The sequence below is a fragment of the Urocitellus parryii genome, chromosome 4, assembly GCF_045843805.1.
Source record: "Urocitellus parryii isolate mUroPar1 chromosome 4, mUroPar1.hap1, whole genome shotgun sequence".
In the NCBI taxonomy this organism is placed as follows: domain Eukaryota; kingdom Metazoa; phylum Chordata; class Mammalia; order Rodentia; family Sciuridae; genus Urocitellus; species Urocitellus parryii.
In genome coordinates, this window is record NC_135534.1 from 90,734,082 (window position 1) to 90,753,792 (window position 19,711).

At 40.0% G+C, this 19,711-nt stretch overlaps 1 protein-coding gene and 1 pseudogene across 1 annotated transcript in view; both read right to left on the reverse strand.

Moving 5' to 3' along the window:
• On the reverse strand, positions 1 to 13,796 carry LOC113185381 (large ribosomal subunit protein eL6 pseudogene; annotated as a pseudogene).
• Positions 13,797 to 16,607: 2,811 nt separating this feature from the next.
• LOC113185383 (uncharacterized) overlaps positions 16,608 to 19,711 on the reverse strand; it is a 103,352-nt gene continuing 100,248 nt past the window's right edge. The window contains exon 10 of the mRNA XM_077797320.1: positions 16,608 to 18,996. Coding sequence (XP_077653446.1) covers positions 18,972 to 18,996 — 25 coding nt within the window. The 3' untranslated portion in view covers positions 16,608 to 18,971. The remainder of the gene's footprint in view (positions 18,997 to 19,711) is intronic.

The window sequence follows — 19,711 nt, forward strand, 5'->3', positions numbered from 1 at the left end:
TTAGGACATCAATTTGTGAAGATAAACTCTCGTTAGAGCAAAATGGAGCACATGTTGCCCTGGCACTGAGGAATAGCTATGGTTTGGGGTTAAATGTGTGAGTCCACAGCTTTCTGATTAACTTAGTGCTGCTCTGTAATCTTGTATTGCTATTTCTCTGCATCAAAGATCTCATCTTCTTGGTGTCTGGCTTCCTTGAAACATCAGTAAAGTGTTTTGGAGTTTTCACGTGGCTGATCTCAACCTTTGTGGAGGTGGCAATAACAAATTTCTGGTGTGTTCCACACAAAGGAACCTATTACACAGAGATCCAGTGAAAAGTAACAAGCCACTGTTCAGCTGCTTCAGGAGAATCACTCTTACCTCTGTGGCGCTCAGTGAGGATGATCAAGATAGTCCCAAGAATGGTGCTCAGTTTTCGCATATGCTGAATGAAGGAAGGGGTTTTTGCTGCGACTCAATAGCTTTTGTGGCACATCTTAAGTAGGATGTAGGTATTTTGTGAAGTTTAACCACTCTGGTACCAGTGTTTTTGTCACCACTGTTTTTGTGAACAGTAGCAACAAACTTCTTTTCAACCTTGAAATATATAGGTAAGGAGCATCTACCAATTCCTCTAACCAGGACAGGGTTTCAACTGCAGTAGAGCTTTCTCTTTCTGCCTTAGGGTTACCCTTTTTAACCATAACAAACACATCAGCCTTTTTTGTTTTAAACTTTATCTTTTTATTTTGGTTTGTTATATATGATAGCAGAATGCATTACAATTCATATTACACATATAGAGCCCATCTTTTCATATCTCTGGCTGTATACAAAGTGTATTCACATTATTCATGTCTTCATACATGTACTTAGGGTAATGACGTCCATCTCATTCTACCATCTTTTTTACACTCTTTACCCCCTCACTTTCCCCCCTCCCCTTCGTCTAATCTTCCCATGCTTTCCCTCCCAACTTCACTATGAATCAGCCTCCTTATATCAGAGAAAACATTTGGCATTTGGTTTTTGGGATTGTCTAACTTCACTTGGTATTATATTCTCCAACTCCATCCATTTACCTACAAATGTGATGATTTTATTCTCTTTCATTGCTGAGTAATATTCCATTGTGTATATATGCCACATTTTCCTTATCCATTCATCTACTGACAGGCATCTAATTTGGTTCCACAGTCTCACTATTGTGAATTGTGCTGCTATAAACATTGATGTGGCTCTGTCCCAGTAGTATGCCATTTTTTTTTTTTAAGTTCTTCGAATATAGACTAAGGAGTGGGCTAGCTGGGTCAAATGGTGGTTCAATTCCAAGTTTCCAAGGAATCTCCATACTGCTTTCCATGTTAGTTGCACCAATATGCAGTCCCACCAGCAATGTATGAATTGTCCTTTTCCCCACATCCTCGCTAGCATTTATTGTTTGTATTCTTAATAGCTCCATTCTGACTGGAGTGAGATGAAATCTTAATTTTTTAAAAAAAATGTATGTACATTTTTAGGAGTAGATGGACATAATACCTTTATTTTGTTTATTTTTATATGGTGCTGAGAATCAAACCCATTGCCTTACATGTATAAGGCAAACACTCTACCACTGAGCCACAGCCCCTGTCCCCTTAGTTTTGATTTACATTTCTTATGTTGAACATTTTTTTTCATATATTTGTTGATTGATTGTATATCACCTTCTGTGAGGTGTCTGTTCAGTTTCTTAGCCTATTTATTAATTATTTGGGTTTTTTTTTTTTGGTGTTTAGCTTTTTGTGTTCTTTATATACCCCGGAGATTAGTGCTCTGATGTGCAAGTGGTAAAAATTTGTCCCCAAAATGTAGTCTCTCTATTCACCTCACTGATCGTTTCTTTTGCTAAGAAGCTTTTTAGTTTGAATTCATCCCTTTTATTAATTCTTGATTTTAATTCTTGCATTATAGGAGTCTTATTAAGGAAATAGGGGTCTAATCCGATATGATGGAGACTGGGGCCTACTTTTTCTTCTATTAGACACAGGATCTCTGGTTTAATTCCTTGGTCCTTGATCTACTTTGAGTTAAGTTTTGTGCATGGTGAGAGATATGGGTTTAATTTCATTTTGTTGCATGTGAATTTCCAGTTTTCCCAGTGCCATTTGTTGAAGAGGCTATCTTTTCTCCAATGTATGTTTTTGGTGCCTTTGTCTAATATAAGATAACTGTACTTATGTGGGTTAGTCTCTGTGTTTTCTATTCTGTACCATTGGTCTATAGGTCTATTTTGGCACCAATACCATGCCGTTTTTGTTATTATTGCTCTGTAGTATAGTTTAAGGTCTGGTATTTCACCTGCTTCACTCTTCCTGCTAAGGGTTGATTTAGCTATTCTGGGTCTCTTATTTTTCTAGATGAATTTCATGATTGCTTTTTCTATTTCTATGAGGAATGTGATTGGGATTTTGATTGGAATTGCATTAAATCTGTATAGTGCTTTTGGTAGTATGGTAATTTTGGTAATATTAATTCTGCCTATCCAAGAGCAAGGGAGATCTTTCCATCTTCTAAGGTCTTCTTTGATTTCTTTCTTTAGGGTTCTATAGTTTTCATTGTAGATGTCTTTCACCTCTTTTGTTGATTCCCAAGTTTTTTTTTTTTTTTTTTGAGGCTATTGAGAATGGGGTAGTTTTCCTCATTTCCCTTACAGAGGATTTGTCACTGATATACAGAAATGCCTTTGATTTATGGGTGTTGATTTTGTATACTACTATTTTGTTGAATTCATTCCTAGTTCTAGAAGTTTTCTGGTGGAATTTTTTGGGTCTTCTAGGTATACAATCATATCGTCGGCAAATAGTGCTAATTTGAGTTCTTCTTTTCCTATCTGTATCCTTTTAATTTCTTTTGTCTAATTGCTCTGGCCAGTGTTTCAAGAACCATGTTAAGTAGAAGTGGTGAAAGAGGGCATCCCTGTCTTGTTCCAGGTTTTAGAGAAAATTCTTTCATTTTTTCTCTATTTAAAATGTTGTTGGCCTGAGGCTTAGCATTTATAGCTTTTACAATGTGTAGATATGTTCCTGTTACCCCTTAGTTTTTCTAGTGTTTGAACATGAAGGGGTGCTATATTTTGCCGAATGCTTTTTCTGCATCTACTGAGATGATCATATGATTCTTATGTTTAAGTCTATTGATGTGATGAATTACACTTATTAATTTCCATATGTTGAACCAACCTTGCATCCCTAGGATGAACCCTACTTGATCGTGGTGCACTATATTTTTGATGTTTTTGTATTTTATTTGGAATAATTTTATTGAGAATTTTTGCATCTATGTTCATTAGAGATATCGGCCTGAAGTTTTCTTTCTTTGATGTGTCTTTGGTTTTGGAATCAGGGTGACATTGGCCTCATAAAACAAATTTGGAAGTGCTTCTTCTTTTTCTATTTCCTGAAATAAATGGAAGAGTATTGGTATTAGTTCTTCTTTAAAAGCTTTGTAGAAATCAGCTGTATATCCATCTGGTCCTGGGCTTTTCTTAGTTGGTAGGCTGCTGATGGCATCTTCTATTCCATCACTTGAAACTGATCTGTTTAAATTGTGAATATCATCCTGATTTAATTTGGGCAAATCATATAACTCTAGAAATTTGTCGATGCCTTTAGTATCTTCTATTTTATTGGAGTACAAGTTTTCAAAACAATTTCTAATTATCTTCTGTATTTCTGTAGTGTCTGTTGTGATATTTTGTTTTTCATCATGTATGTTAGTAATTTGAGTTTTCTCTCTTTTTTGTTAGCATGGCTGTCAATTTTATTTATTTTTTCAAAGAACCAACTTTTTGTTGTCAATTTTTTCAATTGTTTCTTTTGTTTCAATTTCATTGATTTCAGCTCTGATTTTAATGATTTCCTATCTTCTACTGCTTTTGGTGTTTATTTTTTGTTCTTTTTTTCTAGGGCTTTGAGATGTAATGTTAAAGTAATTTATTTGTTGACTTTTTCTTCTTTTAAGAAATGAACTCCATGCAATGAACTTTCCTCTTAGTACTGCCTTTATAGTGTCCCAGAGATTTCAACACGTTGTATCTGTGTTCTCATTCAGCTCTTTTTTTTTTTATTTTTTTTATTTTTTTTTATTGTTGCTCGTTCAAAACATTACATAGTTCCTCATACATCATATTTCACAGTTTGATTCAAATGAGTTATGAACTCCCAATTTTATCCCGTATACAGATTGCTGCATCACATCAGTTACCCTTCCATTGATTGACATATTGCCTTTCTAGTGTCTGATGTATTCTGCTGTCTATATTATTCTCTACTATCCCCCCTCCCCTCCCCTCCCCTCCCCTTTTCTCTCTCTACCCCTTCTACTGTAAATCATTTCTTCCATTTGAATTATCTTGTCTTACCCCTCCTTTCCTCTTATATGTCATTTTGTATAACCCTGAGGATCGCCTTCCATTTCCATGCGATTCCCCTTCTCGTTTCCTTTCCCTCCCACCTCTCAACCCTGTTAATGAAAATCTTCCTCTCAAGCTCTTCGTCCCTACCCTGTCCTTGTTTCCTCCCCTTATATCAGAGGAGTCATTTGGTATTTGTTTTTTAAAGATTGACTAGCTTCACTTAGCATAATCTGCTCTAATGCCATCCATTTCCCTCCAAATTCTATGATTTTGTCATTTTTAAATGCAGAGTAATACTCCATTGTGTATAAATGCCACATTTTTTTAATCCATTCATCTATTGAAGGGCATCTAGGCTGATTCCACAATCTTGCTATCGTGAATTGTGCTGCTATGAACATCGATGTAGCAGTGTCCCTGTAGCATGCTCTTATTAGGTCTTTAGGGAATAGACCGAGAAGGGGAATAGCTGGGTCAAATGGTGGTTCCATTCCCAGCTTTCCAAGAAATCTCCATACTGCTTTCCAAATTGGCTGCACCAATTTGCAGTCCCACCAGCAATGAACAAGAGTGCCCTTTTCCCCACATCCTCTCCAGCACTTATTGTTGTTTGACTTCCTAATGGCTGCCAAACTTACTGGAGTGAGATGGTATCTTAGGGTAGTTTTGATTTGCATTTCTCTGACTGCTAGTGATGGTGAGCATTTTTTCATGTACTTATTGATTGATTGTATGTCCTCTTCTGAGAAGTGTCTGTTCAGGTCCTTTGCCCATTTATTGATTGGGTTACTTGTTGTCTTATTGTCTAATTTTTTGAGTTCTTTATATATTCTGGTTATTAGGGCTCTATCTGAAGTGTGTGGAGTAAAGATTTGTTCCCAGGATGTAGGCTCCCTGTTTATCTCTCTTATTGTTTCTTTTGCTGAGAAAAAACTTTTTAGTTTGAGTAAGTCCCATTTGTTGATTCTAGTTGTTAACTCTTGCGCTATGGGTGTCCTATTGAGGAATTTGGAGCCTGCTCCCACAGTATGTAGATCATAACCAACTTTTTCTTCTATCAGATGCCGTGTCTCTGATTTAATATCAAGCTCCTTGATCCATTTTGAGTTAACTTTTGTGCAAGGCGAGAGATAGGGATTCAGATTCATTTTGATGCAAATGGATTTCCAGTTTTCCCAGCACCATTTGTTGAAGATGCTATCCTTCCTCCATTGCATGCTTTTAGCCCCTTTATCAAATATAAGATAGTTGTAGTTTTGTGGATTGGTTACTGTGTCCTCTATTCTATACCATTGGTCCACCCGCCTGTTTTGGTACCAGTACCATGCTGTTTTCGTTACTATTGCTCTGTAGTATAGTTTGAAGTCTGGTATCGCTATACCGCCTGATTCACACTTCCTGCTTAGTATTGTTTTTGCTATTCTGGGTCTTTTATTATTCCATATGAATTTCATGATTCTTTTATCTATTTCTACAAGAAATGCAGCTGGGATTTTGATTGGCATTGCATTGAACTTATAGAGAACTTTTGGTAATATCGCCATTTTGATGATGTTGGATCTGCCTATCCATGAGCAGGGTATATTTTTCCATCTTCTAAGGTCTTCTTCTATGTCTTTCTTTAGGGTTTTGTAATTTTCATTGTATAAATCTTTCACCTCTTTTGTTAGGTTGATTCCCAAGTATTTTATTTTTTGGGGGGATATTGTGAATGGAGTAGTTGTCCTCATTTCCGTTTCAGAGGATTTGTCGCTGATATACAGGAATGCCTTTGATTTATGCGTGTTGATTTTATATCCTGCCACTTTGCTGAATTCATTTATTAGCTCTAATAGCTTCTCTGTAGACCCTTTTGGGTCTGCTAGGTATAGAATCATATCATCTGCAAATAGTGATAATTTAAGTTCTTCTTTTCCAATTTTTATCCCTTTAATTTCTTTCGTCTGTCTAATTGCTCTTGCCAGTGTTTCGAGGACTATGTTGAACAGAAGTGGTGAGAGAGGGCATCCCTGTCTTGTACCAGATCTTAGAGGGAATGCCTTCAATTTTTCTCCATTCAGAATGATGCTGGCCTGTGGCTTATCATATATTGCTTTTACAATGTTGAGGTATGATCCTGTTATCCCTAATTTTTCTAGAGTTTTGAACATAAAGGGATGCTGTACTTTGTCGAATGCTTTTTCTGCGTCTATCGAGACTATCATATGGTTCTTATTTTTTAGTCTATTGATGTGGTGGATAACATTTATTGATTTCCGTATATTGAACCAGCCTTGCATCCCATGGATGAATCCTACTTGATCATGGTGTATAATTTTTTTGATATGTATTTGAATCCGGTTCGCCAGAATTTTATTGAGAATTTTTGCGTCAAGGTTCATTAGAGATATTGGTCTGTAGTTTTCTTTCTTTGAAGTGTCTTTGTCTGGTTTCGGAATCAGGGTGATGTTGGCCTCGTAGAATGAATTTGGAAGTTCTCCCTCTTTTTCTATTTCCTGAAATAGCTTGAAAAGTATTGGTGTTAGTTCCTCTTTAAAGGTTTTGTAAAACTCTGCTGTATACCCATCCGGTCCTGGGCTTTTCTTAGTTGGTAGTCTTTTGATGGTTTCTTCTATTTCTTCTATTGTTATTGGTCTGTTTAGGTTGTCTATATCCTCCTGGTTCAATCTGGGCAGATCGTAAGACTTAAGGAATTTATCTATGCCTTCACTATCTTCTATTTTATTGGAGTATAAGGCTTCAAAATAGTCTCTGATTATCTTCTGTATTTCTGAAGTGTCTGTTGTGATATTGCCTTTTTCATCCCGTATGCTAGTAATCTGGGTTCTCTCTCTTCTTCTCTTCGTTAGCATGGCTAAGGGTCTGTCAATTTTATTTATTTTTTCAAAGAACCAGCTTTTAGTTTTGTCAATTTTTTCAATTGTTTCTTTTGTTTCAATTTCATTAATTTCAGCTCTGATTTTGATTATTTCTTGCCTTCTACTTCTTTTGCTGTTGTTTTGCTCCTCTTTTTCTAGGATTTTGAGATGAAGTATGAGATCATTTATTTGTTGGTTTTTTCTTTTTTTGAGGAATGAACTCCAAGCAATGAATTTTCCTCTTAGGACTGCTTTCAATGTGTCCCATAGATTCCGATATGTTGTGTCCGTGTTTTCATTTAACTCTAGGAATTTTTTAATTTCCTCCTTGATGTCTTCAATAACCCATATGTCACTCAGCAACCTGTTGTTCATTCTCCAAGTGATGCTTGATTTTTCCTTTCTTCTTTTATCATTGATTTTCAGTTTCATTCCATTATGATCAGATAAGATGCATGGTATTATCTCTACCCCTTTATATTGTCTAAGAGTTGCCCTGTGACATAATATATGGTCTATTTTTGAGAAGGTTCCATGTGCTGCTGAAAAAAAAGTGTAACTACTTGATGTTGGGTGGTAAAGTCTATATATGTCAATTAAGTCTAGGTTGTTAATTGTGTTATTGAGTTCTATAGTTTCCTTGTTTAACTTTTGTTTGGAAGATCTGTCCAGTGGTGAGAGAGGTGTGTTGAAGTCTCCCATGATGATTGTATGGTGGTCTATCAGACTCTTGAACTTGAGAAGAGTTTGCTTGATGAACACCGCTGCACCATTATTTGGGGCATATATATTTATGATTGTTATGTCTTGTTGGTTTATGGTTCCCTTGAGCAGTATGAAGTGTCCTTCTTTATCCCTTTTGATTAGCTTTGGCTTGAAATCTATTTTATTAGATATGAGTATGGACACGCCTGCTTGTTTCCGCTGTCCATATGAGTGGTATGATTTTTCCCAACCTTTCACCTTCAGTCTATGGATATCTTTTTCTATCAGATGTGTCTCCTGTAGACAGCATATTGTTGGGTCTTGTTTTGTGATCCATTCTACTAGCCTGTGTCTCTTAATTGGTGAGTTTAAGCCATTGACATTTAGGGTTATTATTGAGATATGGTTTGTACTTCTATCCATATTTGTTTGTTGATGTTACTAAACCTGATTTGTTATCCTCTTTGACTACTTTCCCCCCTTTACTGTCCTACCTCCCATTGTTGGTTTTCAATGTTATTTTCCATTTCCTCTTCCTGCAATGTTTTGCCAAGGATTTTTTGAAGAGATGGTTTTCTAGCTGCGAATTCTTTTAACTTTTGTTTATCATGGAAGGTTTTAATTTCATCTTCTAACCTGAAGCTTAATTTTGCCGGATACACGATGCTTGGTTGGAACCCATTTTCTTTCAGTGTTTGAAATATGTTATTCCAGGATCTTCTAGCTTTCAGAGTCTGTGTTGAGAGATCAGCTGTTATCCTGATGGGTTTACCCCTAAATGTAATCTGCTTCCTTTCCCTTGTAGCTTTTAAAATTCTTTCCTTATTCTGTATGTTGGACATCTTCACTATAATGTGTCTAGGTGTGGATCTCTTATGGTTTTGTACATTCGGCGTCCTGTAGGCTTCTAGGATTTGGGATTCTGTCTCATTCTTCAAGTCTGGGTAGTTTTCTCGTATTATTTCATTGAATAGGCTGTGTATTCCTCTGGTTTGGAGCTCTGTGCCTTCCTGTATCCCAATGACTCTTAAATTTGGTCTTTTGATATTGTCCCATATTTCTTGGATGTTCTGTTCATGGTTTCTTAGCAGACTTGCTGAGCTGTCTATGTTCTTTTCCAGTTGAAATACTTTGTCTTCATTGTCTGATGTTCTCTCTTCTAAGTGATCTACTCTGCTGGTAGTATTCTCAATTGAGTTTTTAAGTTGGTTTATTTTTTCCTGCAATTCTAGTATTTCTATTTGTTTGTTTTTTATTTCCTCTATCTCCCTGTGAAATTGATCTTTTACTTCCTGGATTTGTTTGTCAATGTGATCTTTCATTATCTGATTTTGCTGTCTCATGTCTTCCTTGAGACTCCAGATCATCTGAAGCATGTATATCCTGATCTCTCTATCTGACATTCCATCTGTTGCACCTATTACCTCTTCTAAAGTTGAGTTGACCTGCATTGCCTGTGGTCCTTTCTTTCCTTGTCTTTTCATACTGCTGGCGTTTCTTTCTGCTTGGTGAAACTGTTGTGTTTTGAAATTTTCCCTCTATTTATTTATATTGCTCTTGTATAGTTGAATAATCACCCTTGCAGGGCATGTAGTGGCTGTGATCCTCCTCCAATTGGTGTGATCCGTCTACCACGCTGGGAGGCCCTAGGTCTGCTCTGCTGGTCGGTCAAAGGTCCGCCTACCCAGCAGGCACGAGGGGCACCTCTATCACTCCGCAGGTTACTGGGCCTAACCTCCCGATGGGTCAAAGGTTCGCCTAGCTTGCAGGGGGCTGCTCCCGGAGCGAGAGCTAGGCCTCCCGGGGGAGCCCGGATGGTGGAGGCCGACTGCCGGTTCAGGCGGGGTGGGCCAAGCCGCACTGGGTGCCGGCGGCTTGCAAACGCGGCTGGTATCAGCAGGACTTAACTCCTGCACCCGCTGCGGGGGCACCTTTATCGCCGAGTAGCTGCGGTCGCGTGGTTGGGACCCGGGCGGGTGGGGCCGCTTCTCCCAGGGCGAGAGCTGGGCCTCCCGGGGGAGCCCGGATGGCGGAGGACTGCCGGTTCAGGCGGGGCGGGCCAAGCCGCTCCGGGATCCCGCGGGTTGCAAAGGTGGCTGGCGTCTGCAGGACTTAACTTCTGCACCCGCTGCCGGTTCGGGCGGGGCGGGCCAAGCCGCTCAGGGATCCCGCTGGTTGCAAAGGCGGTTGGCGTCCGCAGGACTTAACTTCTGCACCCGCCGCCGGTTCGGGCGGGGCGGGCCAAGCCGCTCAGGGTTCCCGCGAGTTGCAAAGGTGGCTGGCGTCTGCAGGACTTAACTTCTGCACCCGCCACGTGGGCACCTTTATTGTCGAGTAGCTGTGGCTGCCTGGTTAGGAACCGGGCGGGTGGGGCCGCTTTTCCCTGGGCGAGAGCTAGGCCTCCCGGGGGAGCCCGTATGGTGGAGGACTGCCGGTTCGGGCGGGGCTGGCCAAGCCGCTCAGGGATCCCGCGGGTTGCAAAGGCGGTTGGCGTCTGCAGGACTTAACTTCTGCACCCGCCACGTGGGCACCTTTATTGCCTAGTAGCTGTGGCTGCCTGGTTAGGAACCGGGCGGGTGGGGCCGCTTTTCCCAGGGCGAGAGCTAGGCCTCCCGGGGGAGCCTGTATGTCGGAGGACTGCCGGTTCCGGCGGGGCGGGCCAAGCCGCTCAGGGATCCCGCGGGTTGCAAAGGTGGCTGGCGTCTGCAGGACTTAACTTCTGCACCCACCACGAGGGCACCTTTATCTCCAAGTAGCTGAGGCCACCTGGTTAGAAACCGGGCGGGTGGGGCCGCTTCTCCCAGGGCGAGAGCTAGGCCTCCCGGGGGAGCCCGTATGGCGGAGGACTGCCGGTTCGGGCGGGGCGGGCCAAGCCGCTCAGGGTTCCCGCGGGTTGCAAAGGTGGCTGGCGTCTGCAGGACTTAACTTCTGCACCCGCCACGTGGGCACCTTTATTGCCGAGTAGCTGTGGCTACCTGGTTAGGAAGCGGGTGGGTGGGGCCGCTTTTCCCAGGGCGAGAGCTAGGCCTCCCGGGGGAGCCCGTATGGTGGAGGACTGGCGGGGCGGGCCAAGCCGCCCAGGGATCCCGCGGGTTGCAAAGGTGGTTGGCGTCTGCAGGACTTAACTTCTGCACCCACCACAAGGGCACCTTTATTGCCGAGTAGCTGTGGCTGCCTGGTTAGGAACCGGGCAGGTGGGGCCGCTTCTCCCAGGGCGAGAGCTAGGCCTCCCGGGGGAGCCCGTATGGCGGAGGACTGCCGGTTCGGGCGGGGCGGGCCAAGCCACTCAGGGTTCCCGGGGGTTGCAAAGGTGGCTGGCGTCTGCAGGACTTAACTTCTGCACCCGCCACGTGGGCACCTTTATCGCTGAGTAGCTGTGGCCGCCAGGTTAGGAAGCGGGTGGGTGGGGCCGCTTCTCCCAGGGCGAGAGCTAGGCCTCCAGGGGGAGCCGCCTGCCGGAGCGGCTGATGGTTGGGGCACTAGACCTCTGTGCCCGCGTGGCCTTCCAAGATCCACTTCTCTGGGGCAACCTGTCACTTCGAGTAAACCTACCAGTTCACGGCAGCTCTCCTCTTAAGGAAGTTATGCTAGAAGTTCCTCCGTAGTTAGGCTGCAGCTGTTTCGATGAGTCTTTCATATCCCGTTAAAGTGGAGACGTTGGAGTCGCTGCTTCCTCGCCGGCCGCCATGTTGGATCCCTCCAAGCTACACATTTAATTTGCCCTGGAATTCATGCAGCTCAAATCTAAAAGTCATTTTGAAGGGAGATATAATCTCCTTTAGATGGCAGAGGGCATCGATGGTTAACACTTTATAAAATAGGCACCTTCTACATGACAACAAGCTAATCTTGTCAATCTGGCTGACAATCCAGTAGCTCAGCTGGTAATAGATGAAGGAACCAAATCTCATTCAGCTCTTAAGAATCTTTTAATCTCCTCCTTGATGTCTTTTGCAGCCCATTGTTCATTCAGTAGCATATTATTTAGTCTCCAGGTGTTGGAGTAGCTTGTATTTTTTATTTTATCATTCATTTCTAATTTCATTCCATTCTGATCTGATAGAATGCAGGGTAGTAGCTCTACTTTTTTTTATTTGGTAAGAGTTGCTTTGTGGCATAGTATATGGTCTATTTTAGAGAAGGATCCATGTGCTGCTGAGAACAAAGTATATTTGTTCATTGAAGGATGAAATATTCTATGTCAGTTAAGTCTAAGTTATTGATTGTATTATTTAGTTCTAGTTTCTTTCTAGTTTCTTTGTTTAGCTTTTGTTTGGATGATCTATCCAGTGGTAAAAGAGGTGTGTTAAAAGTCAACCAGAATTATTGTGTTATGGTCTATTTGACTCTTGAACCTGATAAGAGTATGTCTGATGATCATAGATGCTCCATTGTTTGGGGCATATAAATTTATTATTGTTATTTCTTATTGATGAATTGTTGCCTTAAGCAGTATGAAATATCCTTCTTTATCCCTTTTAATTAACTTTGGCTTGAGTTCTACTTTATTTGATATGATGGAAACCCGTTTGTTTCCGCAGTCCATGTGAGCAGTATGATTTTTCCCAACCTTTCACCTTCAGTCTGTGGATGTGTTTTCCTATGAGATGAGTCTCTTGGAGGCAGCATATTGTTTTTAAAAAATCCAATCTGCCAGTCTATGTCTTTTAATTGGTGAGTTTAAGCCACTAACATTCAGAGTTATTATTAAGACATGATTTGTATTTCCAGCCATTTTTTTTTAATTTTTGGTATTTAACTTGACTTGGTTTCTCTGTTGATTAGTTTTTCCTTTAGTGTAATACATCCCTTTGCTGATTCTCATTTTTTTTTTCAATTCCTCTTCATGGAATATTTTACCAAGATGTTCTGTAGTGCAGGATTTTGAGTTATTAAGATCTTTTAACTTTTGTTTTTCATGGAAGGTTTTTATTTCATCATCAAACCTAAAGCTTAATTTTGCTGGGTATAAATAGTTGGCATCCATGTTTTTTCAGAGCTTGATATTAGCAGCAGGAGAAAGCAGAGGAAGTAAATTTGGGTAGATAAGTAAGTGGGAAGAAAGTAGAGTGCATAAAACAAACACACATATATATCAAGAAAAATTAAAAATGTTAAAATAGCAGAAATTGGTGGGGGGAAAAAGAAAAAATTAATAAAATTAAAAAGAATATATAACACAACTATAATATACTATTCATACATTCCAGTCCTCAAAATCCTAATTCATGTAAAGTACTTGGTTTCACATATGTTGGGGATGTGAGGGCCGGAGAAAGGAGATGGGGAGGGGGAAAAAAAGAAAAAATATCTTGAAGGAAGGCATAAGACTTGTTTTGATTGGAGGTCAGTGTCTTTCCTGCTTCCCTTCTCATCCAATAGGTGGGGTCATCTGTTGTTAGCTGGTATCTCCACCTCAGGAAGGTGAAGGTAACCAGGGTGCCATTGCACCAGGTTAGCGGCTGCTGGGGAAAGGGGGTTGTTAGAAACTGGAAGATGGTGATGAAGGTGACCCAAGATAGAGGCTCCTGCATTCAGTGGTGGGTGTCAGTTCGGGTGTGGGGAGTCCAGCGATGGTGTTGGATGATGAGTTCAATGGCAAGCTCTGTGGCTTGTAGTGTCAGCTGACTTCAAAACCTGTGTGAAGTTCCCCGGTGCAGGCAGGCTACTGCACTTAGGGGATTATGTCTGCTGCTAATATCAAGCTCTGAAAAAAAAAAAATGGAGAGTCCCAAGATGGCAGCCACTGGTGGAGCCCCATGTTGGTAGATGGGGGTCCACACAGGGGTAGTGGCATCTTGACAGTTCCTACTCACGGGAAGCTGCCGGGTGTCCTGTGTGGGAGTGGCATCCATGATTTTTGCTTGGGTGGCCGGTCAAAAGTTCTTTGTGGGTGCTGCTGCTGCCACCAGTCATCTCTCTTGGGGAACCCGGTAGTCCATCGTGGGCATATAGTTGGGAGACCTACTCTGACACTGAGGCCTGGACAGGTACGCTGCTTCCTGGCAGAGCAGTATTCTCACAACTTGGATCCCAGGTCACAGAGTGACACAGACTGCTGCCTCCTCTGGGCCGCTGTCTTGGGTCCCACCTATTTTCTGGCATCAGCGTTTTTGCATCCAGGTTTTCTTTAGTGTCCAGTATCTGGTCTACAAGCAATGAGGGGAGGTGTCTTATCTAGCTACCACTTTAAATAATTTTGTCTTTAGCAGTCAATTTGTTAAAGTTTGTGGACCCTGTGGAACTCCTATGGAGCAATAGCCCAAAGCATGGGTCCATGTGGAGGGACCATGGTCAAGAGGTCGAGGATGTAAAGGCATAGGCTCCCAGAGTCAGGCATTGCAGCTGATGAGTTGATAAGTGGGTGCTTATGAAGCAGCCAGGAAACTGGAGGTAAGAGCATGTGTGTGCACATGGCTACAGTGCCCGAGATCAAGGTGACGCCTCGTTCTCTGTGGTGGCTGAGCTGGTGTCTGGGCATATACAAGGAGACAGTGGCTTTAGGATCATAGGAGTGAGTACCTTTGCTGTAGTAGTAGCTTTGGTGTTTGAGATGTGGGCATGCTGCACAGCCTTGGAGCCAGGGTCTGGAGCATGGTCTAGCTTTCAGTGGCAGTTGAACCTGGTGTCTGGAGCACTGACACGAACAGACTTGACTCTAGAGGACAGGGTACAAACTAGCTTGCTACGGCAATGGCTCCCATGTCTGAAGTGTGTGTGTGTATAGTACACAGCCCATATATAGAATGTATTTGCACAGAGGTCACAGGTTTAAGCACTAGGTACATTCAGGGGGTTGGGAAAGATGGCAGCTCTCATCCTAGAGTGGCAAATACTGGTTGCTTCATGAAGAAAGGGGGTTTTGGGGCTCTCTCTGCTCTAGTGGAAATGACTATTAACTTTGTGCAAAAAGATGCTGGTGTCCTTAGTGAAGCAGCCCAGGTGGTTTATACCCACAGCCTCTACTTCTTAGCTCTCTGCTTGTCAAGTATCCAATCCCACCAGCAATCTTTTATATGTGGATATTCTTTGTTTCGCTCCAGATTCTTAAATGGATCCTTGAATCCTCCCAGGGCTAGTTTGGTTTGTGGGTAGCTATACTTGGTACTGTCTCTTCTGTCAACTGAGTGATGTCATTAGCCAACATTTCTGTATATTTCGTATGTAGTTTTCTAGGCACATATAACAATTTCTTAAAAAGGGATTAGCTGAAAAACCAAGAGGACCTCCTCCCCACCTCCAGACATAATCTTTAACTCAAGACCAATCAGTCAAAAGCAAGTTACACAAGCCCAGAGTAAAGCCACAGAAAGCTGGGGAGGGAAGATTTATAAAGAAAGAAAAAAAAATACTAAAAGGCTTTTTTAAAATCTTAGAATCAGAAAACTGAACTTATTAATAGAGAGTATCTGCTATGGCTTGAATGCTTCTTACCTCCCAAACTTAAATTGAAATTTAATTGCCAGTGTGATAGCACTGAAAGGTAAGACCTTGCAGAGGTGTTTTAGGTTATGAGGGCTCTGGTGGCTTTAAGGGACGTTTTAGTCAGCTTTTTCATCACTGTGACCAAAAGACCTGACAAGAACAATTAAAGGAGTACAATTTTGGCTCAATTTTAGAGGTTCAGTCCATGGCTGGCCGACTTCATAGCTGTGGACCCAAGGTGAGGCAGAATATCGTGGTGGAAGGGCATGGCAACCAGGAAGCAGAAAGAGCTCCACTCACCAGTAATCTATTTCCTCCAGCCACATTCCACCTGCAGTTCACATCAGTGGATCAATCCACTTAATTAGGTCACAATTCTCACAATACAACCACTTTACCCCTGAAAATTCCTGCAGTGACTTTCATATGAGCTTTTGGGGGATACCTTATATCTACGCCATAACAAGGACTAACACTGTTATTTGGGAGTAGGTTCCAGTCCCTCTTGCTCTATACTCTTCACCATGTAATGATGCACAAGGCCCTTACCAGAGGCTGGCCCCTTGATCTTGAGACTTCCTATCTTTCAGAACCTTAACCCAATGAATTCCTAAATACTTTGAGGATAATCCTATGAAATTAGGACAGGAGCAATATTACATCCAAGGTCATACAGCTAGTAAGTAGTAGAGCAAGATTGAAACCTAAACAATCTTGAGTTCAGAGCTTACCTAAAGGAGGGTACTTTATTATATAAATAATGACAGCACCTTTTTAATTTTTGATTACTCCATAATATTTAAGTCACTCTGTAAAATGCCATACATTAATGTATTTGTAGCCAGTGTGTCTTGGGAACAGTATGCTCTTAAAATTTCTGCCTAGCAGAAAAAAAGAGCACATTCACATGAGAAATCCTCCAAGCAGTGGTTCTCAAAACTTTGGTGTATATCACAATAATCTACTGGGCTTATTAGATTGCTAGGTTCTATTTATAGTTCCTGGTTCAACAGGACAGGGTTGTGGTCTAAGAATTTGCATTTTTAAAAAAGTTTCAGATAAGGCTGCTGCTTGTCCAGGCAACTACATTTCAAATACCACTTCTTGGGACTGTTAGCTTAGCACCTGCAATCTCCCTTTGGGCTTTTGTTTTCTATTAATTTCTCTTGAATTTCACAAAATGACCAAGCACTAAAAACTTTAAATGGAGAACAAATTTTATTCTAAAAATAGATCTCAGTAACAATGATATACCAAAAGCTGGTCATTATAAAAGAAAAAAAAAGTTCACAGGAATTTAAAAAAAATTTTTCTGAGAATACAAATTTTATCACTGTATACTGCCAACTTTCTATTTGAATTATTTCTATTATGGATTATCCAGAGAAGTTTTAAAATCAAAGCATGGCTTCTGCCTGATATTTAAACATTTAATAAGTACATTTTAAAGGAATGCAAGGAAAATCAAGCATTTGTGTAAGTAAACAGAAGATAAATTTATGCTTATTGAAATGTGTTCCAAAGTAATATATTGTTTTATATTACTGATTTTTTCCAATTTCTGCAGATATTAAAAAAACTTTACTGAAAGTACTGATATTTGAAGGTAACAAATTATACTGCTTATAGACAGAAAGAACATAACTACAATATTCCCAACCTAAAAAGCAAACTTGCAAGGCAAAATTTAAACACTTAGTACTTAAAGTGGTTTTCTGTTTTCAAAGTGCTAAAGAAGTAAATATTCAAGAAAAATTTCAGGCTGGTAACTGAAATATCAAGAATGCAAGAGATTAAAAAAAAAAAAACCCAAGTTCAACTGAAAAGGCCCTCACCACTATAAAGTATATCATAACTATATTTTGCAAAGAAATGAATGCAGTGTTTGCACAACCAGTTAAGGCCTAGTAATAACATAAACTTACCCATCAGCCCACATTTCAAATTAATCTAACCATACAAGTTTCATAAAGTTTCCTCCATATTGCATGTGTCACAGATCCAATGATATCCATATTTTGAATAGTTTTTATCCATATCACCACATTAGTTGGCCAAAATGCACAGCAAGTAGACATGATCCTTTTATACCAAATTCTTGACATTGTCATTCTCTGCAAACCACAAGCTGATCACAAAAGTTACCTTATCTTTTGTTCCTATCATGTTCATTAGGAAATCTTAGCATATTTTTAACCTGTCAGAAATTGGTGTGATTTACTTTGGGTCCTCTAAGATAGAAATATTATCTTAGTATTTAGTGACTAAATAACTCTTGTTAAAAGTTCACCCTGAGTTTGAGTGCTGGAATATAAACTGTAAAACTAAAAACACTCCAAAATATAATGTGTAATTAAAAAAAAATACTGTGCTTTTTTCCTCTTCATTAACATAGTGCATCTGAGAGTAACTCCTCTTAAACAGTGGAGTAGTCTAGGTGAATACCCAAAAGGAAGCAGGAAATTTCCTGATTAAAATAAGAATTTACTCCAACAATGTACTTAAGTATAAAAATGTCATTTCCCCAAATCTGAGTCAAGTTAACAGTGTATGAAAACGCAGCACTTTCATCCTGCAGGTTTAGTAGCCTGGGGAGAGCCCATAATCCCTGGTTTAAAACAGCATTAATCTACAGTTTTGATAATACAAGGTTCTAAATATTATTTTGGGAAAAAATGGAGCTTTTTAAAGTTAGATGTTTTTACATTCTATTAAAAATTTCTAGGTTTTGAAAGCAGCTCTACATTTCTTCAAAATAGTCACTAAATATAAAATCAAGTGAATATGAAATAAAAGCAATTTCCAGTGGTGACAAAATTATCACAGTAGCAAATAATCTAGTTTTTTCCTATAATGCTATTCTTACAACTGAGTTTTAAGAACATTGTGTTAAAACACTGCATTTGCCTAAATTACAGAGAAAAAAAGATTATATCAAACTAACACTGAAAGTTCAAAAAGAAATCAATAAAAATACATGCTCTCTAATGAATCATCAATAGGGTGTTTGGGTTTTAGTTGAAGATTTTATTTTGGGGGAGTATGTATTGTTTCTAGATTAACTACTATAAAACAAATGTTGATGCTTTCTTAAATTATGTTTCAGACCTGGTTTACTCAATTGTGTAATTTCTGCTGTGTGGCATCAGTAATTAGGATATATCCAGCTCCAGAAAAGCACTGAAGTTCTTTGTGTGAGCAACAAAGACACTCAGGATCCTGAGTGTTGTGACAATCTCCTTATTTGTGCACCCAGATGGCAGCCTGCCCTTTGGTGATATTGTCTTTCAATTACTGGTCCCATGGAACCAATGCCACAAAAAATGAGATAGGACTTGTCTTACTATGTATTTGCTAAAATTGAGTATGATCACTGTATAAATTATCTATAAGCTCCAAATATTTAAATACCTAACCAAGCCCTTTTTACCTATAGTAATGATGAAAAAAATCTATGCACATTTATGTGACAGGTTTTATATTATACGCATGGTGGTCCAATTATGCTTTTTTCTTATTTTCAAGAGAGCATTGTTTTAAAGTAGTAAAACCAAAGTGAACAGGGCTGCATCAATGTTTCTTCTTTCCTTGGTCCTTGTATTTCCTTAAATGATGGCGTCATGTTCATCACTGAAATATAGTAAAAGTTAAAATTACTTTGTTTATATTTGTATCAAAACTACTAATAGGAAGCCTGCATGGTGCCCATCTGTTGTCCCAGTAGCTTGGGAGTCTGAGGCAGAAGGATCCTAAATTTGAGGCCAGTCTCAGCAATTTAGCAAGGTCCAAAATAGCTTAGTGAAAGCTTTTTTTTTTTTTTTTTTTTTTTTTTTTTTAAAAGGGCTGGGGATGAAATGCTGAATGTTTTCTCCTATATAAGAAGGTGATTCATAGTGGGTACAGAAGGGGAGCATGGGAGGAACAGACTACCTCTAGATAGGGCAGAAGGAGGGGAGGGAAGGGGCATGGGATTAGAGAAAATGGTGGAATGTGATGGACATCATTATCCAAAGTACATGTATGAAGACACGAATCAAACCCTACAAATATATGCATATTTATAAAGAAAGTAGCATTACAACAATTTCAAGCTTCACAATCAAAATTGTCCCTGCTCAGTATAAAATTCAAAGTATTCAGTATACCATGGTGGTTAAGATTTCAAACCAACCTGTTCTCAAATCTCAGCTCCTTAAAGGCTGTATGACTTTGTGACTTTCTGCCAGTTGGCTATCACAACCATCTTTAAGCTATCAGATCCCTCTTTGAAAACAACAACAACAACTTGTAAAGTGTTTTGTTAAGGCTTTACACCCATATCATTTAATCATCACAAGAACCCCAT